General features: G+C 37.9%; 1 protein-coding gene across 13 annotated transcripts in view; it reads left to right on the forward strand.

The window, feature by feature from the left end:
* ccdc88a (coiled-coil domain containing 88A) overlaps positions 1-27,659 on the forward strand; it is a 147,071-nt gene that overhangs the window by 78,369 nt on the left and 41,043 nt on the right. For 10 of the 13 annotated variants that reach the window (XM_062968817.1, XM_016990719.2, XM_062968819.1 and 7 more), the window contains exons 10-21: positions 2,380-2,538; positions 3,447-3,593; positions 5,391-5,535; positions 6,141-6,328; positions 8,488-8,625; positions 12,214-13,284; positions 14,250-14,377; positions 20,902-21,043; positions 23,163-23,339; positions 25,057-25,218; positions 26,241-26,518; positions 26,727-26,870. In XM_062968817.1, coding sequence (XP_062824887.1) covers positions 2,380-2,538; positions 3,447-3,593; positions 5,391-5,535; positions 6,141-6,328; positions 8,488-8,625; positions 12,214-13,284; positions 14,250-14,377; positions 20,902-21,043; positions 23,163-23,339; positions 25,057-25,218; positions 26,241-26,518; positions 26,727-26,870 — 2,879 coding nt within the window. The remainder of the gene's footprint in view (positions 1-2,379; positions 2,539-3,446; positions 3,594-5,390; positions 5,536-6,140; positions 6,329-8,487; positions 8,626-12,213; positions 13,285-14,249; positions 14,378-20,901; positions 21,044-23,162; positions 23,340-25,056; positions 25,219-26,240; positions 26,519-26,726; positions 26,871-27,659) is intronic. The other 3 variants (XM_062968818.1, XM_062968823.1, XM_008102718.3) reach the window with 1 other exon arrangement.

A 27,659-nucleotide genomic window follows, 5' to 3' on the forward strand; every position in this document is an offset into this window, starting at 1 on the left:
TACTTCAACTTTGCCTCTAATATCCTTCCCTCCAGTGAGCAGCTGGACATTATTTCCTGGAGGAGGGACTGGTTGGATCTTCTTGCGGTCCAAGGCACACTCAGGATTTTCCTCCAGCATCAAAGTTCAAAAGCGTCTATCTTCCTTTGCTCAGCCTTCCTTATGGTCCAGCTCTCGCATCCATAGGTTACTATGGGGAATACCATTGCTTTGACTATGCGGACCTTCATGGCCAGTGTGATGTCTCTGCTCTTCACTATTTTGTCAAGATTGGCCATTGCTCTCCTCCCAAGAAGTAAACGTCTTCTGATTTCCTGGCTGCAGTCTGCATCTGCGGTGATCTTCGCGCTGAGAAATATAAAGTCTGTCACTGCCTCCACGTTTTCTCCTTCTATTTGCCAGTTATCAATAGGTGTAGTTGCCATGATCTTGGTTTTCTTGACGTTTAACTGCAAACCAGCTTTTGCACTTTCTTCTTTCACCTTGAAGATAAGGCTCCTCAGCTCTTCCTCACTTTCGGCCATCAGAGTGGTATCATTTGCATACCTAAGATTGTTAATGTTTTTTTCCAGCAATTTTAACTCTGGCCTTGGAATTGTCAAGCCCCGCACGTCGCATGATGTGTTCTGCGTACAAGTTGAATAGCTAGGGTGAAAATATGCAGCCTTGCCATACTCCTTTCCCAATCTTGAACCAGTCTGTTGTTCCATGGTCTGTTCTTACTGTGGCTACTTGGTCTTTATACAGATTTCTCAGGAGACAGACAAGGTGACTTAGTATCTCCATACCACCAAGAACATGCCATAGTTTATTATGATCCACACAGTCGAAGGCTTTAAAATAGTCAATAAAGCAGAAGTAGATGATTTTCTGAAACTCCCTGGCTTCCTCCATTATCCAGTGGATATTGGCAATTTGTTCTCTTGTTCCTCTGCCTTTTCTGAACCCAGCTTGGACATCTGGCAACTCTCGCTCCATGTATTGCTGGAGTCTGCTTTGCAGGATCTTGAGCATTACCTTACTGGCATGGGAAATAAGGGCCACTGTACGGAAGTTTGAGCCTTCTTTAGCGTTTCCCTTTTTTGGTATGGGGATATAAATTGATTTTTTCCAATCTGATGGCCAATCTTGTGTTTTCCATATTTGCTGGCATATGGCATGCATCACCTTGACAGCATTATCTTCCAAGATTTTAAACAACTCAGCTGGGATCCTGTCGTCTCCTGCTGCCTTGTTGTTAGCAATGCTTCTTAAGGCCCATTCAACCTCACTCCTCAGGATGTCTGGTTCTAATTCACTCACCACACCATCAAAGCTATCCTCTATATTATTATCTTTCTTATACAGATCTTCTGTATATTCTTGCCACCTTTTCTTGATCTCTTCAACTTCTGTTAGGTCCCTGTCATCTTTGTTTTTGATCATGCCCATTTTTGCCTGAAATTTGCCTCCGATGTTTCTGATTTTCTGGAAGAGGTCTCTTGTCCTTCCTATTCTGTTGTCTTCTTCCACTTCCATGCATTGCTTGTTTAAAAATAGTTCCTTGTCTCTCCTGGTTAACCTCTGGAATTGTGCATTTAATTGGGCATATCTCCCCCTATTGCTGTTTCCTTTTGCCTTCCTTCTTTCTTGGGCTACTTCCAGTGTCTCAGCAGACAACCATCTTTCCTTCTTGGTTTTCTTTTTCTTTGGGACGTACTTTGTTGCTGCCTCCTGAACAATGTTGTGGACTTCTGTCCATAGTTCTTCTAGGACTCTATTTATTAAATCTAGTCCCTGAAATCTATTCTTCACCTCCACTGCATATTCACTAGGAATATTTGTGAGATCAGTCCATAATATATAGTTGGCAAGAAAGATGTCATACAAAAACGTTCAGAAGCATATGTAATCAAATTCTTGTTCTGTTATGTTTCAAAGCAGTTTTCATTTTTGACTGCAGAGCCTAAAGCAGCACAGTATGTATTGTAGGATATATTTTAGAACAGCCACCTAATATGAGGAAGTAGTTCTAAATACTTGATTTATTTAATGCAAGTAGTGTAGGAATTGTTCAGCCTGCAGATATTGCTGGATTGTAAATTCCAGCAGCCCTGGCAGCATAACCAGTAGTGAGAAGTACTTGTTTTGAAGCCCAACAACATCGGCAGGCCTACATGATTCCTACTTTTGACTTGCAGCCATATCTTGCTTTATTTCTTGACATCTGGGGCACTCTTAAGAAACTCCAATAATATTTCTTTCTTTAATTTCTTACTTTATATCATTTTTAAAAGCTAAACTTGGTATTACTTGATACTAATGTGTAGAATGAGTTTATATTCGACAAGGTTTGTTTTTCTTCATAAGTTTTTCAAAAATATAATTTTGGTTTGACAGAATATGAATTTGCTTTCGGATGCCCGTTCTGCCAGGGTATACAGAGACGAACTGGATGCACTCAGAGAGAAAGCAATTCGTGTTGACAAGCTTGAAAGTGAAGTCAGCCGCTATAAAGAGAGACTACATGATATTGAGTTCTACAAGGCTAGAGTAGAGGTAATTTGAACTATTCATATTCTCATTTTTGGACTGTTAGGCTTTTGTTCCTCAGGAGTCAGAATCGCATATTTCTGCTGAGTTATATTATTTTTCTCATCTTTATTTATATATATTTTTGTTACATATTTTTGCTAACTTTATCTGTTAGTGGGATCCAGTGACTAAAAAAATATAAACATAGAAGAAATAACTTTAGTGTTGTAATATTTTTTGTCTCAAATTTCTAAAAATGCAACTTTACAGTAACTAAAATTATATGTGTACATAAAAACCTGAGTGATCTGATGCTGGTAGGTTGTCTGGGCTAGATGCCTGTTTGCACTCTTTACTACACAGCTGGCTGAATGTAGAGTCAGGAAACTTTGCTTCAGCTAATTAAAACACCTGATCCAGATGGACATACTTTAGTGTTTTCATTGCCAGAAGCACTTCTTATTTAATCTTTCAATCTTTAATGATCCAAAATTCACTCTATACAAGTGATTACTCATTGTCAAAAATTGCAGATAGTTATGCATAGAAGAGCTTGAAATGTTTGTACAATTAATGTATTGAACCATTGCCAAGAACCTTAACAATGTTGCAAGGTCCATATTGCTCAGTTATTATCAGATTTTACTTTTCTCTTCCAAAGTTCTGAGTTCCATTTCTTAAAGAAAATTACTGGAGAATTTGTTACTTCAGATTGAGATTCTGCTTCTGTAAGTTCCAAGTAATGTCTGAAGATTATCATCTCATTTTCATGTAGCTAGAATTTGACTTTATTAGATCTGCTTTTATGATACAGGTCTCTTAATAAAAAATTATGAAATAGAAGAAGTGTCTTATGTTGTTGTTTTTACAAAGTATGTGTTGTATGTTTCATGTTTCATTTTCTGGTTCATGCTTATCTCTGGTTTTCATAGGAACTTAAGGAAGATAATCAGGTATTGTTGGAAACAAAAACCATGTTGGAAGATCAGCTGGAAGGCACCCGAGCCCGTTCTGATAAATTGCATGAATTGGAAAAAGAGAACCTACAGTTAAAGGCTAAACTGCATGATATGGAGACGGTGAGTGTGCAGAATAAGACCTCAGCTGTGCAGATTTTAAAAACAAAAAAATTGGATGACTCTCCTTGTCATTCAGTATGCAGGATATTTTTAATAGAAAAAAATACATCTTGAAATTACCTACTTTCATCTGATTAGGTTTGATGGTCAAATCAGTGAGCAGTCCATTTGAGTAGAGCAGAATGTCTATGACGTTTTAGTATAGAAGACGCTGGTTGCTGTAAATAAATTTTTGACTGATCGTCTTTTAACTGGCATCACTGCTTCCCAAAACAGACTGTTATTTTTCTGCACAAAATATATGAAATAAAACGAGACAGTTAAAATATCTATATGTTTCTTAATGTAATGACAAGCATATTTCCCTCCTTTAAAAATGAACATTTTTATTGCTTGCACTTACAGTAAAACCCCGCTCGTTCGAGCCCCGCTCGTCCGAGCCTCCGTGCAATCCGAGCAGGTGAACGGGAGGGCCGCAAAGGCCCTCCCCGTTCACCTGCTCGCTGGCGTGCGTGTTGCTAGGTAGATAGCAAGCTACCTAGCAAAACGCACAGGGTGCTTGCCCCTTGGGAGGTGGCCCCTGCGTGTTGCTAGGTAAAAGCAAGCTACCTAGCAACACGCAGGGGGCATCTCCCAAGGGGCGAGCGCCCCGTGCGTGTTGCTAGGTAGCTTGCTATCTACCTAGCAACACACACCGCCAGCTCCTTTGCCTCGCCGGGCGCTGGTGTTGCCGGCCCCTGGTGTGACGAAGGAGCCGAGGCACGGGCGGGCGGGTGGGTGAATGGGGAGGGCTTTTGCGGCCCTCCCCGTTCACCCACCCGCCAAACGAAGGGGCTTTCTCCCTTTGGCGGAGGCTTGGAACCAAGGAAGCGGGAGTTGCTTCCCTGGCTCCAGGCCTCCACCAAAAGGAGGAAGAGCCCCTTCGTTCAGTGGGTGCTCCCAGCCGCGGGGAGGCCTCTCCGTGGGGACGCAGGCTGGATCGGGAGGCACTGCAAGCGCCTCCCAATCCAGCCTGCGTCCCCACGGAGAGGCCTCCCGCGGTTGGGGCGAGGGCTGGATCGGGAGGTGCTTGCAGCGCCTCCTGATCCAGCCTTTGTCCCCACGGAGAGGCCTCCCGCGGTTGGGACGAGGGCTGGATCGGGAGGTGCTTGCAGCGCCTCCTGATCCAGCCTTCGTCCCCGGAGAGGCCTCCCTGCCTGGTAATCCAAGTTATCCGGTTGGCCGAGCTGAGGTCCACCCATTTAACTCGGACTACCGGGGTTCTACTGTACTTTCATCTTAAAAACAAATAGGAACCTAGGAAGATAGTTTTTTGAGTGAAAGACGTTCTTACCACAGATTAATTTTTGTTGAATGTATTTTTATTTTATTTTAAAGCATACCATTATGCTATAATTTTTTTTATATCTCATAACCAGATTTTGTATGTGTAGTGTTTTAAGGACTGGACTTTGATTCTAGAGATTAGGGTTCAAATCTCTGCTCAGCCATGGAAATCCACTGGGTGACCCTGAACAAGTTACAGTCTCTCAGCCTGAGAGGAGGTGATGGCATTCCTTTTTTGAATAAATTTTGACAGAAAACACTGATAGGATCACCTTAGGTTCACCATTAATTGAAAATGAAGGCACACAACAATGACAAAGTTTACATAATTTTTTTTTGCACAATGTTGGTTCCTCTGAATAGATCAGAAGATTCAACAAGTTAGGTTTTGCAAAGACCCGATTACTGAATTGTATTTATATGCTTTGAGAGGACGTTTTTAAAAAGAGTTTCATGTACACTATGTTTAAGGAACGTGATATGGATCGAAAGAAAATTGAGGAACTTATGGAGGAAAATATGACTCTAGAAATGGCTCAGAAGCAGAGTATGGATGAATCACTGCACCTGGGTTGGGAACTTGAACAGATAAACAGATCCTCTGAGCTTTCTGAAGGTAGATCAACATTTACTAGTTTGCATTGTATAGGGGGAAAATGTGCTGTTAAACATTTTAAATGTTCCATGTTTTGTTTGTAAACGGTTCTTAGAAAGGCAGCAGTGGTTAAAAGAAGTGGTACCTGGTTTAACTTTTTCATGGGTGTAGCTTCTGCTTTCCCGTTTTATTCACATTAGCGTGTTTTTTTTTCAGTCTGGAGTTCACATAGCAATATGGTCTCGTGTTGGATTATATGTGATTGTTGAATCGGGAATTGGGAAATCATTTGTCAAGATAATGAACTCAAAGTTGTTGGTATTAATAATTCTTTCTTCCTGAAAAAAGTATGAGCAATTGAGGCCCTGACTCCTTTTGTCTGCATTTTTGCAGAATAGAGATGGGAATAATGTGGCCCTTTATTTGGGCGGTTAGTCCCAGATTTATACGCAACATACCTATTGGTGAGAGAAGGTAGGATTTGAATCCAACCACGTCTAGAGAATTGCATCATACTCAGCATGATGAAATAGGGAACAATAGTCCATAGGAATTATTTATTGCCAAATAAAGTCCTACACAGATTATAGATAGGACATGTTTTGTTCTTTCTTTCTTTGATTCAGTAGCACCACGAAAGTCACTTGGTCATGAAGTGAATGAACTGACATCAAGTAGGTTACTGAAACTAGAAATGGAAAACCAAAGTTTGCTAAAGACTGTGGAAGAACTTCAGAAGATGGTGGGTTCTGCAGAAGGTAGTAATTCAAAAATATTGAAAATGGAAAAGGAAAACCAAAGACTAAGTAAAAAGGTACTAGTAATTATATCTATTTATACTGAAGAAGATACAATTGAATCAATGTGCTTTTTATGTTGTATCACTCTTGAGTGTTTGTTTCAGTGAGTATAATCTTGTTGGGAGTACATTTCAATGGTTAAATCCTAGTATTTTATTGAAAAATAATTTGTGTTTAATATTCTGTGTGGGCTGTTGTGGGCAGGGGATCAGTTTTTAGCCAAAATAATTCATTTTTAGAGAAATTAAATGTATCTGACTTCCTTTTTTATAACATTCTTTTACAAACAGTCTGGACCGCAGCTCCTGCCATCATCAACAAGCACCCTATTTGTGCAAGGGCGGTGGTGGTTGTGAGCTAACACAACTCCATTCAGGTCTCTTCATTCAGGGAATTCTTTATACATATATGCATACATACATACACATTTTCAGACTAACACCTTAAAAGATTTGAGCAATTTATTTGTCAAGCTATCTTATCTTTTCAAGCCATTTAACTGCCTCAGGGAGGGAAAAACTTAAATCTGAACAGGAAAAAGTTTAAGGAAATGGTTCACCATAACTGTCAAAGCAGTTGTGCATCACCGTAATTTATAATGAGAAAATCATAAATATACTTAATAAATAATATAGAAGCAACATAAATTATGCTTCATTTTGAGTCCTTTTTGTAACATTTAAAATGGCTAAAAATATCCACCTGTGTGTTTTGCTGTATATATGTCTTTATTGCTGCACACTCATTTAAATGAATCCATTCAGATTTTCTCTTTTTGGTCTCCATTTTGCTAAGATGTCACAGCAAACCATAGTTTGGAATGGTGAGAAGCTTATTCCCTTCTTTGCAGACTTTGACCCACCCATGCGGAATGTTTAATTAACTTCAAGTAGTTTCATCCAAACTGAACAATCTAGAGAGGAGGGGGTAGGTTATTTCTCTTACTGCATTTTTCTGCTACAAAACAGCATTGTATAGTGCAGAAGGACCGGAGTTTCCCAAACTCTGGTCCTTCTAATGTTTTGGATCTCAGCTCCCAGAATCCCTGATCATTGGCCAAATTTGAGGAGTTGAAGTCCAAAACACTTGGAGGACTAGAGTTTAGGAATCACAGGCATAGTAGTTTGAGTGTTAGACTAGGATTATGGAAGATGTAAATGTGAATCTCCACTTAGCAATGGAAAACCTGAGCTAGCCCAGCCTCAGAAGAAGGCAGTAATAAACCCCCACTAAACAAATCCTGCCAAGAAAACCTAATAACAGATTAACCTTAAGGTTGTTTTAAGTCAGAAATGACTTGAAGACGTACAATAACATTTTTCAATAAAGAAAATTGCATGGGGTGGTTGGGAACCCTTAAAATCAATTAAAAGCATTATTAAACAAGTAATAAATTCTCTAAAATTAATAAGCATCAAAACAGTTTTATGAATTGTACCAGTAATAAGTAACAGTTTTTGTCATTGTCAGAATTATACTATGGAGGATAAACTTAAATATTCAACTGTTAATGTGGGATTTGTGTATTGGCAGTGTCTAAATGAAATTTGTGTCTTGCCTGTATTGCATACTGATTGCATCATCCAGAGTGTACTATAGTCTTGAAAGAGTTAATTGCTAAGAAGCTGTGATGACCTTGATGTGCGACTGGAACCAGGGAGTGTCCAGACAGACACAAGTGTTTGTGCATTACTGATTGCGTTCAGTTCTGAGTTGAGGTCGAGTTCTGTCTGCCTAGGTGTTGAGTCAAGTCCTGTGTTCGTCTATTGTCTGGAAGTCTGTTTGTCTTGATTATTACTGAAGTCAAAACATGTTGTTTTACCAACATCTCTGATGTCTCTTCGTTCTACGTTCCACTGATTCCATCCAACTACTGCTGCGCTGCAATTACTCTGACATCAACAACATGTTTTAAAACTATGTTAAAACACTGCAATATCATTTTATGCAGTATAATAGTTCCATTAGATAAATTTTTAGAAATAAAGGAATTGAAACTTTTTAATGCTCAGTACTTGACCCTGTAATTGCTGTGTGGTAGTTTCTCTTAATTATGGGAGCTTTCATTTCTGATATGAGTTTGTTAAAACTACAAATAGTAGATCCTCTAAGTTCAACAGTTTCAGGTACACTCAAATATAAGATTTTTTTTTAATGTTGTGCTTTTCTTTAGCTGGAAGGACTTGAGAATGAACTTACTGAAGAGAAGCAAAGCCTGCAGAACAGTCAGAATCTTAGTAAAGATCTGATGAAAGAAAAAGCGCAGCTAGAAAAGACAATTGAGACCTTGAGAGAAAACTCTGAGAGACAGGTAATACAAAGATTTTTGTTTAGAGCAGCAATAGGGCTTAAATGTCCTCTCAGTTATTATTGGTAGGAAAAGATGGGAGTTACATTTAAGAGGTTTCTGTAGAGCAGAAAATTTCCACATTGATTGAAATGATTAAAACTGACATTTTAACATATATTGTTATGGTTCATGTTTGCTTGTTTGTTTGTCCATCTTTGTGATCAGAATATGGGATTTCCCATATTGACTCATACTATACCTGCACAGAGATCTTTGGAAGTTTCTAAAACTGCATTTTTGATGGTAACTTGCCCTACAGAGAGCTATCACAGCCCAGAATAAGCTATTTTTATCTGGTTTCTGTTGCATCTGTTATGCCTGTCTCTAGTCCTGGAGCAGTGGTTCTCAACCTGTGGGTCCCCAGGGGTTTTGGCCTACAACTCCCAGAAATCCGAGCCAGCTTACCAGCTGTTACGATTTCTGGGAGCTGAAGGCCAAAACATCTGGGGACCAACAGATTGAGAACCACTGTCCTGGAGGAATAGTTATGTGCCTTGGGCCTCTCTTCTAACCTCCTCAGAGGAAAATCAGTGCTTTTGCTTCCAAAATCAGAGTAGGCTCTGAAGCGCTCTTCCAGGACTCAAAAATCTATAGATGATCTGTTTGCACCAGTCAAGTCTCTAGAAAAACAAGTGTTAAATGGGAAATATTTCTTGTCTTCAACTTTGGTGGAGTCTATGAAAGAAGGAGGAGGATGATAATGACCAGTCTCTGTATCCATCTAGGTTTTAAATGTGACTACGTACTTTTAACTGAATCGATTGCTTACACCAGCAAGAGTAGGTTTTATGATATTTTAATGTTTTATATATCCTAAATTTTTACTTAGTTTTATACTTATGAGTGATTTTAGAGTTATGCTCAACTTGTCTATTGTTATTCTTCTTTCCTATGTATTATGATTTGTCTTTACTTGGTTGATTTAATTCTCCTGCATTGTTATGTGCCTACTTTTATTTCTATTGTGTCCCTGTTGTAAGCCACACTGAGTCCCCTCAGAGAGAGGGGGGCAGGAAATAAATAAAGCTTTGTTGGTGGTGGTATTATTATTATTATTATTATTATTATTATTATTATTATTATTAGATGTGGTTACATCAGGTTCTTCCACTCAGGAAACCAAGACATCCTCGTCCCATACTTCACTTCCCCAATGTCTGACCATCTGTTGAGCCTAATTTCAGAGAGAAATGTTAGAGATTTGAATTAACAGTTGGACAAAGGTCATGTCACTAGTTCCTACTCAGTAGAGGAGATTCTTGTTAGATCTACCATCTTCTGAAGCTCTTAGTATCCATTCCTCCAGTAGGCACTTTGCCTGATTTCATATCAGACTGGACTATTGCCAATTTATTATCTTTCCATTTGGTTCGAGGGTTTTCGTGAAATTTCTGTCTGTGGTACTAGCTTGGCCAAGAGTTGAAGGAATTTCCATCCTCCTGTAATTAGACTCGGAAACAGTCAATGACTATATGGCCAAGTGAGCACCTTTCCTACAGACAGAGGATATTGCATCAGTTTATCACTTAAACATGTGCTTCATTTCCTTATCTCTCTGCAATCTAAAATTCTCCTGTATCCTGCCAATATCTATCTGGAGCATGCTAGTCTTTGCTAAGCTCATGATGTTATTGAAGCGATTATGTCTTGTCATCACCTGCTCTTCAGGATGACAGCATTTCTTGTTGCCATCTTCTCTCCCCTTAGAGCTAGTGAATTGCCAGCCCTCAGAATGGATCCCCCTTACCTATCCTTTCATAGGGACAAGGTAGTTTTCTTCATGGACATATCTTTCCTCCCATAGATAATTTCAGCTTTCCATCTTAACCAACTGCTGGTGCTTCCCTCTTTCATGTAAACCTCATTTTCTGTTGTGAGGGTGCCCTTAACACCCTAGAAATTAGGCAGGCACTATATATCTTGGACAAAGCAACTTAGCAAATCTCCTCAGCTATTTATTTCCTGTATTCTGACAAGCATGGTTAATTTTGTCTCAATGCCTCTTTTACTGGCTGGTGACTGAACAGTATCCCTCTCACCTACTCCCTTGTTGGGAAACCTCCTCCACAAGAAGTCATAGCTCACAAAGGGATTACCCACCTCATTCGTGTGGAACAATCTCTGTTCAGGTACAGAATGACCCCATTGGTATGAGTTCACAGATGACCACTCCATGAACCACAGTTATTTGGCAACATGACAAACTTGTTATTGGTGGATTGTAATAGTAAATATTGATAAATGTTTTGTTTAGCACTCTCCTTCAACTGACATGAGGCTCTTTTTTATATTTATTTTTATTAAAGCATTTTCTTCTTTTTAATACATCTATTTCTTTATATCAATTACAAGGATTATATAAAATACAATAAGTTTCCATGTATCTACTATAGTAATGGGAGGAGTGTTTTTGTCACAAAACAATTAAGTCCTCTGTTTAAAAATCCAATAATAGTAATAAAAGTTAAAAAACAAACAAAAAAATTAGGTATCCAGAGTCTCGTAGATAATGGAAGGAAAAGGAAAAAAATGAGGAAAAAGAAAAAATATTTGTCCAACAAACTGTGCTGTAGTCATTTTCTTCTGATTATTTATAAATTTCATGAAACGTTTCCATTCTTCCTAAAATGTTGGGGTGTTTACTTGTTGTAAAGCCAAAGTCAATTTGTCCATTTCAGCCATCTCGAAAACAGTGTAGTTGTATGTTTTCCGGGCTATATGGCCATGTTCCAGAAGTATTCTCTCCTGACGTTTCACCCACATCTATGGCAGGCATCCTCTGAGGATGCCTGCCATAGATGTGGGTGAAATGTTAGGAGAGAATACTTCTGGAACATGACCATACAGCCCGGAAAACATACAACAACCCTGTGATCCCAGCCATGAAAGCCTTTGACAACACATCTCAAAAACATTTGTAATCCAGTCTTCTGATGTTAATGTATTTTGCTGCTTCCATAATTTTGCATATTCAATTCTAGCTGCTGCCATCATGTAAATAAATTCTGTTTTTAATACTTTTTTTTGTCTATTAGGCTCTTTGATTTAGAAAAAAAAAACATGTGTTATTGGAAATGTGGGTGATTCACATTCCCCTTTAACTTGCTGAAACCTCTGTTGAATCAAAAAGGCTTTTGTCACTGTATTGTCATTATTGTATACACCATTATAGTTTGATATATTATATTAGGAAGCATAGAAATTATGGCTGATTTCCTGTCACAATTTCATATGAATAAGATTTTGCTGACATGTGCATGCCTTGCTCTGCTTCTTAAGTTACTCAAATCATCAGACTGGTTACCAGATGAACATTGCAGGGAAAGCTGCATATCTTAATGAAAAGCCTTTTTCTGAACAGATGCATGCTTCTTTGTCTTATTTTACAACACATACAATTCTCAGATTTACAATTAACGAGGACCTATGCTTTTGTAACTTTATATCAAGTTTGTGGGTAGTTTGGTGTCTTCTTGGTAGAAAATGTTTTGACCTTGATTCTGATGTAAACTTTCATCACTCATTTCACTTCTCTTTTCAATTAATTAGATTAAAATACTGGAACAGGAGAATGAGCATTTGAATCAAACAGTGGCTTCCCTCAGACAGCGTTCACAAATTGGTGCTGAAGCAAGAGTAAAAGATATTGAAAAAGAAAATAAAATTCTCCATGAATCTATCAAAGAGACAAGCAGTAAATTAAATAAGATAGAATTTGAAAAGAAGCAAATGAAAAAAGAATTGGAACATCATAAAGAGAAGGGAGAAAGAGCAGATGAACTAGAGAAAGAAGTTCATCATCTTGAAAAAGAAAATGAAGTATTACAGAAAAAGGTTACTAATTTAAGGATTACATGTGAAAAAATAGATTCTTTGGAGCAAGAGAATTCCAGTTTAGATGCTGAAAACAGAAAACTAAAAAAAACTTTGGATGGCTTGAAAAATTTGAGCTTTCAACTAGAGTCCTTGGAAAAAGAGAATGCGCAGCTTGATGAAGAGAATTTAGAACTCAGAAGGACAGTTGAATCTCTGAAGAGCACAAATATCAAAATAGCTCAGTTGGAGTTGGAAAACAAAGAACTAGAAAGTGAAAAGGGGCAGCTTCAAAAGAGCTTGGAGCTTATGAAAACTTCTTTTAGGAAGACTGAACGTTTAGAAGTCAGCTATCAAGGTCTGGATACAGAAAACCAAAGGCTGCAGAAAGCCTTAGAAAACAGCAACAAAAAAATCCAGCATTTAGAAAGTGAACTCCAAGATTTAGAGACAGAAAACCAAACCCTACAAAAAAATCTGGAAGAACTCAAAATCTCTAGTAAACGTTTAGAAAAATTAGAGAAGGAGAACAAGCTTTTGGAGCAAGAGACTTCTCAACTGGAAAAAGATAAGAAACAACTAGAAAAAGAGAACAAGAGGCTTCGACAACAAGCAGATATTACAGACAATACATTAGAAGAAAATAATGTAAAAATTGTCCACTTGGAAACAGAGAACAGATCACTTATTAAGGAAATTGGTATATGTAAAGAATCTTCTATTCGACTGAAAGAAATTGAAAAGGAGAATAAAGAACTTGTTAAAAGAGCTACTATTGACAAGAAAACACTTGTTACGTTGCGGGAGGTAATGTTCCCTGCTGTGCAACCCTACTGTAATAGACTATAATTCTGATTATTATTATTATTATTATTATTATTATTATTATTATTATTATTATTATTATTCCTAACTTTATTTATATCCCGCCTTTCTCCCCATGGCTGCTAACAATCCCACACTTAGTCAAGTTTAAAAATTGAAATACAAAAGTTAAAAATGATTAAATGGTAACAATGCGGTAAAAACAGATTAAAATACAATAAATACATTTGATACTGCCATTAAGGCTCACTAAAAGAGTAATAAAATTATTGGCCTATATTCTTTTGTCATCAGCCCTATCTAGATGGATCTGTTCAGTCTGTGGGATTTATCTGTGTGTTTCATCACAATTCAGCAACTGATTGGACAGATCTAGTACTTTAGTTGCAATTGACCAACAGAATGCCAGCCACTATGTATGAACACATGTCACAATTTAATATTAACTGTATTGTTATTTTTATTGGATAGATTTCCTGTGTTAAAATTGATTAACACGATGGATTTATACCTTCTGTGATTCCCATGGAATGTGGAATGCAAACTTTTTGCCTCTTTCCCACATTCCATAAACTTACATATCACATATAAAGGAAAATTTGCCAGTTGCATTTAATAGATACTTGTATTATCCACCATTTTATCTGATGGGTAGAGTCTCCTCAAATCATAAGCAGGCCCCAGTGGATAGTAATTAGGAGCTTTCTTCTTGTTGTTCCTCTTGAAACCATTAAATGCACAATAGCACCAAGGTCCTCAATGGTGCTTTGCACATATGCTCCAGAAAGAGGATACAGTAGCTGTAAATACTATAAGAAAGGAAACCTCTCTCCAAATGATTTTCTTCTCCTTAAAAACCATGTCTGTTCTGCAGTAGTATCTTGAAATGTGTTATTTTTTAAAACAACTGTTTCACACATACAACACATTTTATTCCATTGTTTAAGGATTTGGTGAATGAAAAACTGAAGACGCAGCAGATGAATAATGATTTAGAAAAGCTTACACATGAACTTGAAAAGATAGGATTAAATAAGGAGCGCCTGTTGCATGATGAGCAGAGTACGGATGACAGGTATGAATATATACATCCTTTTTGGAATAGGTTACACGTATTCCTTATTATAGTTCTTCATCAACTGTTTTTCACCAGAAATATAGCTGAATGTACCTTAGAACAACTCATACAGCATGCTTCTTTCAGAACCCACTTCTAGTTTTCTTTTAGGAAATCCTGTACCTTGATAAATGAACAACCTCTTGCAGTGTATGTAACTATATGGATATGTCTGTATTGAAAGGACAATAGTTGTTTAACATTTTCTTTCGTTTTTGTCCAGACAAGGATGCATGATGGGTCTCAGTCTCTCCCTCCCTCCTTCTTAAGTGCTTTTGGCTCCTTTCAGCCTAATGCATCTGCCAAGACAAAGCTAATGGCATATAGACATCTGTTTCTTTTTCTTGGTGGGGTGTATCATCCTGTTCCTTTTAAAATGGGGAAAAAATATGTGTGAAGAAAAACAGAATATTCAAGCTTTTGACCAGCCCTCCTGTCAGTGTGCTACTGGATTGAAAATAATGGCTGGTACTGCAGGGTGTTATTAGCAGTGACTGACATTATGGTGATGAATTCAGAACCTTCTGTGTCAAGAGGTAGTCTGAGCTTTATGATTTTGTATATTTGTAACAGCATGTTATTGGGCTATGTGTTTTTCCTCTTTAAAATATTTTCATATTAGAAGGGGGAAATTCTGTTTGGTTTTTTATAACTAGCTTCTGGCAACTGTCTGAGAATACTTACTGTTTGGGGCCCATGGAAGGGAAAAGGGAAAACGTTAGTGCTGTTTTTAGAGTGAAATTACTAGGTGTAGGAAGAGCAAATCCATTGCAATGAAGTTGCATAGCTACGCTATTGCCAAAGGAACTAGAGAGCAATGTTTGAGAGAGGGGAGAGTAGATAAGTTAAATAAGGGAAGCTCTTGATTTTTAGGGCAATAGCATTCTACACAAAGAGTGGCATGAGGATGGAATAAGTACCTATATGTGTTCACATTTTTTAAAAATTCAGTAACCTGGTTTCGGATATCATGTAAGCATTTTATTTCTTGTTTCCATGAAATAAAGCAAAGCAAAGCAAACAAAGTAGGAGTGAATGAGCTGCAGATACCAGCTTGCTGTCATTCATAGCAAACCAAATTAAAGCTTATAATTCCAGTTTCCTATTTTATTTATGTGCGAATGCTTTAAGGATTTAAAGACACTTCATATGTTATATTGAGGCCAGAAAATACTCTTATTTGCATAACATGAAGCATTGAAGGTGAAGAAAATGTGTATGTATATGTACTGTCTTCATTTCCCATTGCTTTGGGCCAGATATGACATCTTCTCCATTTATTCCCGTTTTACTTTATAGTATTGTGTTAGTTTATTTTTATCAAAAGAGCTACCAGGATTCTCTGATACAATATGTAACCCTCAAAAGACTACAGATAATAACTTGCATTGTTCCTTTTCCCAAGTATGTGTTCTCCTTAATTTGATAAAGATTTTAGTTGCAAGTATTTTAGTTACACATCTGAAAAAATGCTTTAATCATAAGAATATTATTTGCCTGGAATCAGGATGCTTTTTAAAATATTATATTTAATATGGGAAGCAGTGCGGCAGTAGAGTATTCGCGTTAGGCAAGTCTTCCAATATGACCAATTTGAAAATTACAGATTCTGTGGGATCATTCTTCCCTGTGGCTCGGTGAATAAAGTGTGAATAAGTGGAGGTGTATAGAATACAGGTCAGTTTAATGTAGCAGACGGGCCAAGTGTTCATTTTGTAACTGCAGCTGTATTGAGTGCTGAGGTTACACACTATGTGTTTGCATAAATTTGCAACCTGCAAAAGAGTTTATTCCTTCTCTTTTACTAATGTCTCTTTGTTAATGTTTTCAACAAGTACAAGATGGTAACTATCGACTTGTGTTCTCTCAGTTTTTCATAATAGAGGATTGTAATCAAGCTCATTTTTTATCTTTGTTTTTATTGGAATGCAGCCAACATGAGGGCTGCTCATTAGCAATTCAGTATCCTGGACTGTTTTATGCATTAGTATAACTAGATACTGTTATTTCAGTTCTGTCTGTAATGTCATATAACTAGATGTGTGTTTCGTTTGTCCCAGGACTAAGGCTTTTGTAACCCTCAGATTGTAGTTTGACACATACCATTAAATAAAGTGTGTGAAAATGATAAGTAGTCCTGGAAGTCAAGATTATGTGATGGCAAATACCCAGATTTGGATTTTTAAACTATAAATTAACCTGACAATATTAACAGTGTTGTCAGATGAACAAATGCAGTAGTACAAATGTACTATTTTAAAAGAGAAAGTTTAGCAGTTGAAGTCTACGTCCGTACAAAGAAACAATACTTCTGTCTAGACCAATTTAATAAAATACAAATATTGAACAAAACATCAGGATATGAAAAGAGCAGAATGTTGAGTGAACTGTACTTCTCTCCATGCACAAATTTGTTTTTAAAAACCAGCTATTATTATTTTGGGTTGTTGTATGTTTTCCGAGCTGTATGGCCATGTTCTAGAAGTATTCTCTCTTGACGTTTCGCCCACATCTATGGCAGGCATCCTCAGAGGTGGGCGAAATGTCAGGAGAGAATACTTCTAGAACATGGCCATACAGCCTGGAAAACATGCAACAACCCTGTGATCCTGGCCATGAAAGCCTTCGACAACATATTATTATTATTATTATTATTATTATTATTATTATTATTATTATTATTATTATATTATGACACAGCAAACAAGATAGATATGCTGGATTTCATATCACAAAATCACAAGTCGAACACTTCCCAAATGTCTAGGACTGTGTGATGTATTTTCGGATGATGCGTGCAGATCCCAGCAGGGTGGCCTTTTGCAGTTGGCAGATCGTAATTTTGTCAATGTCTATTGTTTCCAAATGCCAGCTGAGATCTTTTGGCACAGCACCCAGTGTGCCGATCACCACCGGGACCACCTGCACTGGTTTCTGCCAGAGTCTTTCAATCTTGAGGTCTTGATAGCGGCTGAGTTTTTCCTGTTGTTTATCGTCAATGCGACTGTCACCTGGGATGGCAACATCAATGATCCAAACCTTTTTCTTTTCCACAACTGTGATGTCTGGTGTGTTGTGTTCTAGAACTTTGTCAGTCTGGATTCAGAAGTACCACAGTATCTTTGCATGTTCATTTTCCAATACTTTTGCAGGTTTGTGATCCCACCAGTTCTTTACTGCTGGGAGGTGGTACTTGAGGCATAAGTTCCAATGAATCATTTGGGCCACATAGTTGTGCCTCTGTTTGTAGTCTGTCTGTGCAATTTTCTTACAGCAGCTGAGGATATGATCAATGGTTTCGTCGGTTTCCTTGCACAGTCTGCATTTTGGGTCATCGGCTGATTTTTCGATCTTGGCCTTAATTGCATTTGTTCTGATGGCTTGCTCCTGGGCTGCAAGGATCAGGCCTTCTGTCTCCTTCTTCAGTGTCCCATTTGTGAGCCAGAGCCAGGTCTTCTCCTTATCAGCTTTTCCTTCAATTTTGTCAAGGAACATTCCATGCAATGTTTTGTTGTGCCAGCTGTCAGCTCTAGTTTGTAGTGTGGTTTTCTTCAACTGGTTTTTTGTCTGCTGTGCTTTGAGGAGTTTCTGATTTCTGACTTCAATCAAAGCAGGTTCTTCACTTTGCTTTACATATTCTGCCAGGGCATGTTCTTCTTCTTTGACTGCTTGTTTTACTTGTAAGAGTCCTCTGCCCCCTGATCTTCTAGGCAGATATAGCTGGTCAACATCACTGCGAGGGTGCAGTGAATGATGAATGGTCATGAGTTTTCTTGTTTTTCTGTCCAAATTGTCTAGTTCCATCTGTGTCCAGTTTATGATGCCAGCAGTATATCTTATGACAGGTATGGCCCAGGTGTTTATGGCCTTGATGGTGTTGCCTCCATTGAGTTTGCTTTTGAGAATTTTTCTGACCCTTTGTGTGTGGCCATTAGGCATATTTATGCCCTCACTTTCAATGATTTTTCCCTTCTTCAATGCCACTGTCGAACATTTGTCCAAGCCAAACTCCATGCTGATATCAGTGCTAAAAATTCGGACAGTGTTAGTCAGAGACTGGATTTCAGTTTCTGTTTTCCCATACAGCTTCAGGTCATCCATGTACATCAGATGCGAAATTTTGTGAGATTTCTTAGATGTTTGATAGCCGAGATTTGTTCTTTGTAAGATTGTTGACAGAGGGATCATGGCAATAATGAAAAGCAGAGGGGACAATGAATCTCCCTGGAAAATTCCTCTCCTGATGTTGACAAGTCCATAGCTTTCATTTCCAACAAACACTTCAGTTTTCCAGTGCTCCATCATGTTTTCAATAAAGGTGCCAACGTTTTTACAAATCCCGATGGCATCCAGGCACTTGATGATCTAGCTGTGTGGGAGTGAGTCAATCCACGTCATGTGAAGATTAGCTTTTTGGCTTTTACAGTTCTCCAGAACCATTTTGTCAATCAATAACTGGTCTTTTGTGCCCCTGCTTTTCCGTTTGTTGCCTTTCTGTTCATCTGGCAAGATGTTTTTTTCCTCAAGATAGTCTTGAATTCTGTCAGCTATGATGCCAGTCAGTAGTTTAAACATAGTGGGCAGACACGTTATTGGCCTGTAGTTTCCTGGTGTTGCTCCTTTTGCTGGATCCTTTTGTATCAGGTATGTACTTCTAGTTGTTAGCCATTCACTGATACTTCCTTTCTGCAGCATCTCATTGAATTGTTGGGCCATTTTTCCATGTAAACTAATCAGATGTTTGAGCCAAAATCCATGAAGTTGATCACTACCAGGCGATGTCCAGTTCTTGACTTTTTGCACTTGTTTGCTGATCATTTCAGTTGTTATTTCCATCTGTTCCATTTTGTTCTGTGAGAATTTTCCTTCAAACTCCTTTATCCACCCAGCGTTTTTGTTGTAGTTCTTATTATTTTCCCAAAGCTCTTTCCAGAACTTTGTTGTTGCAGTTTTCTCTGGCTTTATGGTTACTGTGTCTGTTGTTTGGTTCAGACTCTGGTAGAACCGTCTTTGGTCTGATTGAAACAGTTGATTTTGTCTGTACTATTTGTCTGTATTATCATTATTTGTCATTATTATTATTATTATTATTATTATTATTATGCTTTCCACCCCAGGATTGGGACACAAAGCATCTAAAAACCTAAAAAAATGCTGTTAAAAATATATTAAGGATAAGTATTAAAATACAATTAAATACATTACTAAAACAATTCAGTTAAAATACAATTATAAAATAAATAAAAAGTTATTAAAAACAATTCAGCACCCCCTATTCCATTTCTATTTTAAAAGCATATCTGAATTAAAAGGTTTTGACCTGCTGGCAGAAAGACAACAAGAAAGGTGCCATTCTGGACTCCCTGGGAAGGAAGTTCCAGGGGCAACCACGAAGAAGGCCCCTTTCTTCTGTCCCCAGCAACCATACTTGTTACAGTGATGAAGCAGAGAGAAGGGCCTCTCCTGGTGATTTCAGAACCCAGACTGGCTTATACAGATCTGTCAGATAACCTTGGACCTGTACCATAAAGGGCTTTATAGGTCATAGCTAGTGCTTCTCAAGGAACAAGTGTGGTTGGCACACAAACTTTAATGTGTGCAGCCACCACAGAAACTTGGTCATCCAGGTTCATTACCAAGTCCAGGAGTACCCCCAAACTGTGAGCCTGTGTCTTCTGGGAGAGTATAACTCCATCTAGTAGAGGCTAGATGTCTATTCCCTGAGCTGCCTTCTGACTGACCAAGAGCACCTCTGTATTATTTTAATTTTCTTGCCCTCATCCAGTCCATTATTGAGATCAGGGATTAGTTTGGGACCAGGAAAGTCTCCTTGATTTGTTATGGAAAAGAGTAGTAGATTTGGATTTCATCCATATATTGATGGCACTTATCTCAAAACTCTGGCTGACCTCTCCTGGCGGTTTCATTTATATGCAAAATAACACAAAGGCAAGACAGTCTGAGGGACCTTCCAGGTTTAATGGCCATGGGATCAAACAGCAGTCCTCTAGAACTACCATCTGGGTTTGACCCTCAGGAAGGACCAGCTCTGTCCCATGCCAGTGAGGTGGCCCAGAAAGATACCATAGTCAGTGGTATCAAAAGGCCCTGAGAGTTCCAGTAGAACCAATAAGGACACACTCATCCACCAAGGCAACCCTAACTGTCTGTGCTATAACTGGACCTGAAACAGATTGAAATAGATCTAGGTCAGAGGTTTCCAAACTTTAGTTTTCCAGATGTTTCAGACTTCAACTCCCCAAAGTGACAAACAAGTTGGCCAACAATCAGGAATTCTGGGAACTGAACTCCAAAATATCTGGAGGTGCAAAGTTTGGAAATCACTGATCCAGGTAATCCATTTCAACCATGAACCTTTCATATATACAGAGCTGAGATAAATTTGCATATTATTAATGTACTGATGTACAGTGATTTTTTGTTCTTAAGAATGAAAATGTTGTAACTGTTTCATTAAATAGCAAATACAAACTGTTGGAGTCAAGGTTAGAGTCTACACTGAAGAAATCACTTGAAATTAAAGAAGAAAAAATTGCTGCTTTGGAAGCTCGCTTAGAAGAATCCACAAATCTTAACCAACAGCTACGGCAGGAACTTAAAACAGTAAGGAAAACAGTGGTGTTAACATTATTTGGACATATAATCGTAACCTTATTTTTCTCAGCTAATAGAAATAAAACCTTTACAAAATAACTACACACATACACAGTTCAAAGAAATATATGTAAAGTTGGTTTTAAAAGAATTCACTGCCATTTTTCTTACATAATAATGCACTACTTTGCTTGTTTAGTTAATGTGTGTTTCTTATCACATGGATAGGAAATGTATGGGAAATGAGGATAGGGGGTTGCAACTCATCAGCTGTTGCCATTGGCTGTCCTGCTAGGACTTAATGGGGTTGCAATCCAGTATTTGGGGGGAGGAGCAATATACTTTGTTCTTCATGATCTCTCTAACTTACCCAAATGGGTTTACTGCCCCTGCACGATGCATTGTTTGGAACTGTCTAGAACTGTTATGTAGGCATTTTGATGGTAGCCCCTCCTCCCCTTATCCATGCGACCAGCCAGGTTCCTACTCAAAACCCCAGTTTCTTTTCATCTTCTGGAACAATAGCATTGAAGAAGCTGTTGGTATGCGCAGTTAGCTTTTGGTGGCTTTATTTCTGAAATTTGACTCTTGTTGGGTTTCACTTTCTTCTTTTCGATTACTATTTGGCTTTGTTCTGGGCTCTGTCTTTTGGCTTTACTTAGATTGTTCCCTTGGACTCTGGCTTTGGCTTAGCAGTTTGATTTTGCTGGCCTGTTATGGCTTCATCCAGTTCCTTTAAAAAATGTGTCTCCTACATGGCTAACCTCCACCCCCCACCAAAACAGGACAGTCTTTTGTGCTGATTACTATGCCATTGAGAAAACTTCACTCCATGAGCTTTTCTGTATGACCCAGCCTTGTCAACCTCAGACAAGTCCACAAGCCATGGATCTATACCATCCCAACCTTTGGCTCTGACCGGCTCCAGTTTTTCAGTCCATGTAGCAGTGAAAAAGACACTCTAACGTGCTGGTAATTGATTAGAAAAGTCTAAGGATAGTTCTGAGCTTCCTGCTTTTGACTCTGTTGCCCAATCCAAGAATCAGTACCACTTCAAGCAGTCAGTATGATGTTCTATCTCATATTGCTTTGAAACTGGGCTTCTCTCTAGATCAGGGAGTTCTGTTTCTAAGCACAGATCAGAGAAGAGGCAGCACAAGAAAAAGAAAAGGACCAAGCAAGTAAACCCCCTTGATCTAGACAACATCTACACTGCCATATAAAATCCAGATTATGTGCTTTGAACTACGAGGGTTGAATGAAAAAGAATGCCTCTACCTTCGTAACACCTCAACAGATGGCAGTACTGGTACGCGGCAGGTGCTGGCTTGTTCAGTAGACTCTCCTCTACAGACTCTCCTCTACAGTTCTCCTCTGCAAGCAAATACAGGTTAAAATACCAATAGCAGGGTATATTCTGTTGCTTCCTTCCTTTCAGAAAGTTATATTCAGGCTTTTAGCAAAAAGTTTTCTCCATATCTCACAACCTCTGAGGATGCCTGCCATAGATGTGGGCGAAACGTCAGGAGAGAATGCTTCTGGAACATGGCCACACAGCCCGAAAGACATACAACAACCCTGTGATCCCGGCCATGAAAGCCTTCGACAACACATTTTAGCAAACCCTTCCACCATATAGTCCATTTGTAAAAAAAAAAAAAGATGGAATATACTGGTGTGGTAGAGTTGGATTCAGATTCTTTTCTGAACCATCCATAGGCAAACTCCATCATCATTAAGGTGGCCCAGTCCAAGTCTGTGCAGATGAAAGAATACTAATACTTCATCTTGTCCAAGAAGGATGGAGGACCTTGTCCATTCTTGGAACTTTGGGGTGTCAACTTTTCTATATAGTCTTGATAACATGCTTACATAACACCTCTAGAAGGTTCTGAATAATGCACTGGGCAGACACAATAAACCCATTTGTGTGAGTTCAGATGACCACTCAGATAACCAGTTACAGGTAAGCAACCCATCCTTACCAACCTAGACTTTTCATTATTCAAATAAGAAATTATTGACGAAGTGAAGTAGGAATAATTTTTTGCCCTGTTCTCATTCTGTTGGCAATAAAGGAGTTAGATTCCTCTTCTGTGTATCTGAAATTGTATTAATTGCTCTTTAGGTGAAAAAAAATTATGAAGCACTCAAACAAAGACAAGAAGAGGAAAAAATGGTTCAGAATTGCTCTTCAAGAAGTGGTGAAGATGGTCAATCTGTCAATAAATGGGAGAGAGAAAGTCAAGAAACTACTAGAGAACTTCTGAAAGTTAAAGATAGATTAATTGAAGTTGAGAGAAATGTGAGTAGTGTGTGGGATTTTTAAAATAATTTTCACTTCAAATTGTCAATTTGTTTAAAATATATTCAACCGTATTCTTAGGAGGGGAAATCTACAACCCAGTGGATTCTTCCCCATGTGCTAGCTAGATAGGCAAGAATTCCAAATTATTTTTCAGTTATATACGCTGACTCCCTTCCCTTGTTTGTTAGTACTGCAGAGCCATCTCTTAAGTCAATAGAAATTCCATTGCCATGTATAATTAGATAGATTGTGGATTTGACATGTAGAATTCCCTTAATTATCAAAGGACTATTGAGTTTTCCCCAGAGTTTGTATTTCTTTGGATAGCAGCATATGAAGTTTCTTAAAGTGTAGTTTCTAAAAAGGAAAGACAGAGTTCTTAAGAAAGTTGATGAGATAACGGCTGAAGGGGCACTAAAGAAACCTCAGAACACACCTATTTTAGTTATGAGAAGTTGGGTAGCTTCATCTATATTTGCTAGGGCTGTGATACTTTGGACATAGGATATTACAGATTTCATCACACGAGAGTTTGGATCCACTTTAAATCCACTTTATTTAGGGGCCTTTTAACAGCTCAACCAGACAGGTCCTGGGCCTCACCAAACTACAAACCCCAGAATCCTGCAGGAGGCAGAAACCGGATTTAAAGTGAATAAATGCTCAAGCGTGATAAGGTCCCTAGATGGTAATAACAAAAGTTTTGACAAAGCATTATAAAAGATTAAGAGGGCTCTGCAATATATTGCATATGCACGCCATAAATCTGTGACTTTTGCCACAAGAAGTAAGTCTACTATAAATTTTTGAACATCCTTCTGAAATATCAAAGATCCAAGATTTAACTATCTTTATGCTGTGTTTCCCAGAAAATAAGACAGTGTCTTATATTAATTTTTGCTCCCAAAGATGCACTAGGTCTTATTTTCAGGGGATGTCTTATTTTTCCATGAAGAAGAATTCACATTTATTGTTGAACAAAAAACCAAACATTTATTATATAGGTTTATGTGCAAGGTTTTTTGGTTAAATGGTTTTAAGCACTTCATATGTTTTAAATTTGTATATTCTTTTATTGTTATTGCTTGATTGTTTTTCATTGTTCTATGTTTTATTCTATTGTATTGTTGTTTATCGGCATTGAATTTTGCCAGATTTGTAAGCCGCTTTGAGTCCCCTCTGGTGAGAAAGGCGGGATAGAAGTGATGTAAATAAATAAATAAATAAATAAATAAACTGTACAGTAGTTGTCATCACAAACCAGTATAACCAGACAAACTGAATCCTATCAAGAATTTCTTGTTACTACGATTATTTCCATGTACATTTACCAATCCTTCATGCTCTAGTGTTCTGTTTGGCTGGCATGCAACCAAACAAAAACTTTGCTAGTTCTTTCAGGGGAGGCCTTATATTTAGCAATTCAGCAAAACCTCTACTAGGTCTTATTTTTAGGGGATGTCTTATTTTCGGGGAAACAGGGTAGTTTCTATGTTTAATCCTGTTTTAGTGTTTGTATGTTTTTCAGTTGTAAAATGTATTATTTTTAATGTACCTATATTTAAGTTTGGTTTTGTTTGATCTGTTTTGACTGCAGGATTTCAACATTTGCAGATATTGTAATGTTAGGGCATCAAATAGAGCTCTAAATATAATTAGTATATTGTTTACTTAAGTGATTCATGTATCTAATGTATTTTCCTTCTTTGTGAAGAATGCAACTCTGCAGGCAGAAAAGCAAGCCCTGAAGACACAACTAAAGCAACTCGAGACACAGAACAGTAATGTGCAAGCTCAGATTTTGTCGCTTCAGAGACAGACTGTTTCCTTACAAGAGCAAAATGCAACCCTGCAAACGCAGAATGCTAAGCTTCAGGTTCTGTTTTTGTAAATCTATATTTATCTCTACATTTTGCAAATGAAAGTCTTTCTGTTATCAATGTGACATATTAATAATAAAGAGTCTGTTGAATTTACAGCATTCTTATAGTAGCTTTCAGAAAGTATATTTCTTCTTTGCAAATAAAGTTCCTGCCTTGAGGAATAAGGAAGAAGTATGTTTTGGAGACCCCACTCCCTATGCTGTTTTATTCTATATTGTTCAATCATCGGGTTGATAAGTCTTTGCTGTGTCCTACCATTGTCTCCCCATTATGTTGTGGTTTTAGATTACACACACAATGGGCTCTTATCCCTTTCCAAGACTTTGTTTTATCTCTTTAGGTTAGAGAAGTGGCATCTGATTTTTATTCCTCATCATACTTTGGAATCAAAAGATAGTGTTCACATTTTTTCTGTTATTCTTAGGGATCTTAGAGAAGAAAACTAGAACCATAAACGTCTATCACATTCTAGAATATTTGTGGGTTCTGCCAAGGATCAGAAGAATCTAGAAAAGACAAGTGTAGAATTTTAGGAGGAAAAGTAAACACTTTCCCACCTTTAGCACAGAAAACTTCACAGTATACTAATTTGAATATGCCCAATTATAAGTATTTCTGTAAAAAAAAAAATACTGTTATAGTTAACAGTGGTATTAGAAGTAAGAAGCTATTTGTCTAGTTTGTTTTCTTTAGGGTTTCTGGTCGAAGAGTTATGTGTAACCTGCTTCCCAATCCTTCTAACATCAACTGCTGGGACTGAGTTTAGGAACACCAGCATACAAAACTATCCTAGACAGCTGTTTGTTGGAAGTAAATGTGCCACCAGATATTTTGGATCACAGCTATAGTAACTGAGCATTGGCTTTTCCGGGAAGCTGATGGCCTTTACAGGCCAGAATTGAAGAAGTCTAGTTGAGATTAATTATCGGTCTTTCGTTATTGAGATTTATTTTGATTGAGCACATTATAAAGGGCTCAGATATTCATTGTCAAATACCTTTTTTGACAATCATAGGTGGAAAATTCGGCTATTAATTCGCAAAGTACATCTCTGATGAACCAGAATGCACAGCTGCAGATCCAGCAGTCTACGCTGGAAAATGAAAAGGAATCCATAATCAAGGAGCAGGAGGAATTGAAATCACAATATGATTCACTAATCAAAGATCATGAAAAATTGGAACAACTTCATGAAAGACAAGCTGGTGAATACGAATCGCTTATTTCCAAACATGGAAGTCTTAAATCAGCACACAAAAATCTTGAAGTGGAACACAAGGACTTAGAAGACAGGTGAATACAATATATTAGTATTAGTCTATGCAAGGATTAATTTGAAAAATCTTGCAGTTTATGATATTTTTACATTAGGTTATGAAAATAAAACCACATTTAAATTCTTCAGTATGTACCCTTGTCTAAAGAAGAATCTATACTTTTCATTTTTTTCATACTCATATATAAAAATACAATTAATCATTTTATATAATCCAATTGACAGATATAATCAGTTGCTGAAACAAAAAGTACAGTTAGAAGAACTGGAAAAAGTACTCAAAACAGAACAGGAGAAGATGCTGCAGCAAAACAAAACACATGAAACTGTAGCAGCTGACTACAAAAAACTCTGTGAGGAAAATTCTAGGTAAGAAACAAAATAAATGTATGTTTTTTTCAATCTAATGGTGCAGTCACATGTGCAAAGGATCTGGCACAACTCTACCCTGCAGGTTCCATAGGGATACTGTAGGAGAAAAGGACTGTTCCAAAAGAAGAACTGCAGTATGCACCTAAGAAATGAGAATTGAGGCAATAACCAAGTGGAGTCTTATATTTGTGCATGCAATGCCTCTGTCAAACAGGACACTCAGCTTCACACACATTTATAACTAGTTCCTGAATGCAGAGACCCATATATCGCTGAAGAAATCAGATGGATTCACATTACCCAAGCTTATTCTACCACTTCACTGTCCCTGCCCCAATCATCAACAGATACACATAGAACAGATCACTTTTATCGCATGTGTGTACAAATGTGTTCATGAGACAAAGGAAAGTAACATGCAGCACACCTGTAGAGCATTCCAAAGTAGACAGTTTTCACTATAAAAATAGGGCTTGTTGCTGTTGCTCTGTGTGTCTTTGGATCATTTCTGACAAATAGTAATCTATCATGAGGTCTTCTTGGCAAGAATTATTCAGATGAGGATTTGCCTTCTCTGAAGCTGAGAGAGTGTGACTTGCATGGTCACCCAATGGGGTTTCCATGTCTAAGGGGAGATTCAAACCCTTTTCTTCAATGCCCTAGTTCAACGTTCAGACCATTACACCACACTGATTCCAGAAAGGCAGGACACATAATGTCAGACACACACAGAGTTGAGGCAGGTTGCCTTCAAGATTGGCGTTCTGGAGTTAAAGAGGGTTCCCT

Source organism: Anolis carolinensis, chromosome 1 (genome assembly GCF_035594765.1).
Source record: "Anolis carolinensis isolate JA03-04 chromosome 1, rAnoCar3.1.pri, whole genome shotgun sequence".
Classification (NCBI taxonomy): Eukaryota; Metazoa; Chordata; class Lepidosauria; order Squamata; family Dactyloidae; genus Anolis; species Anolis carolinensis.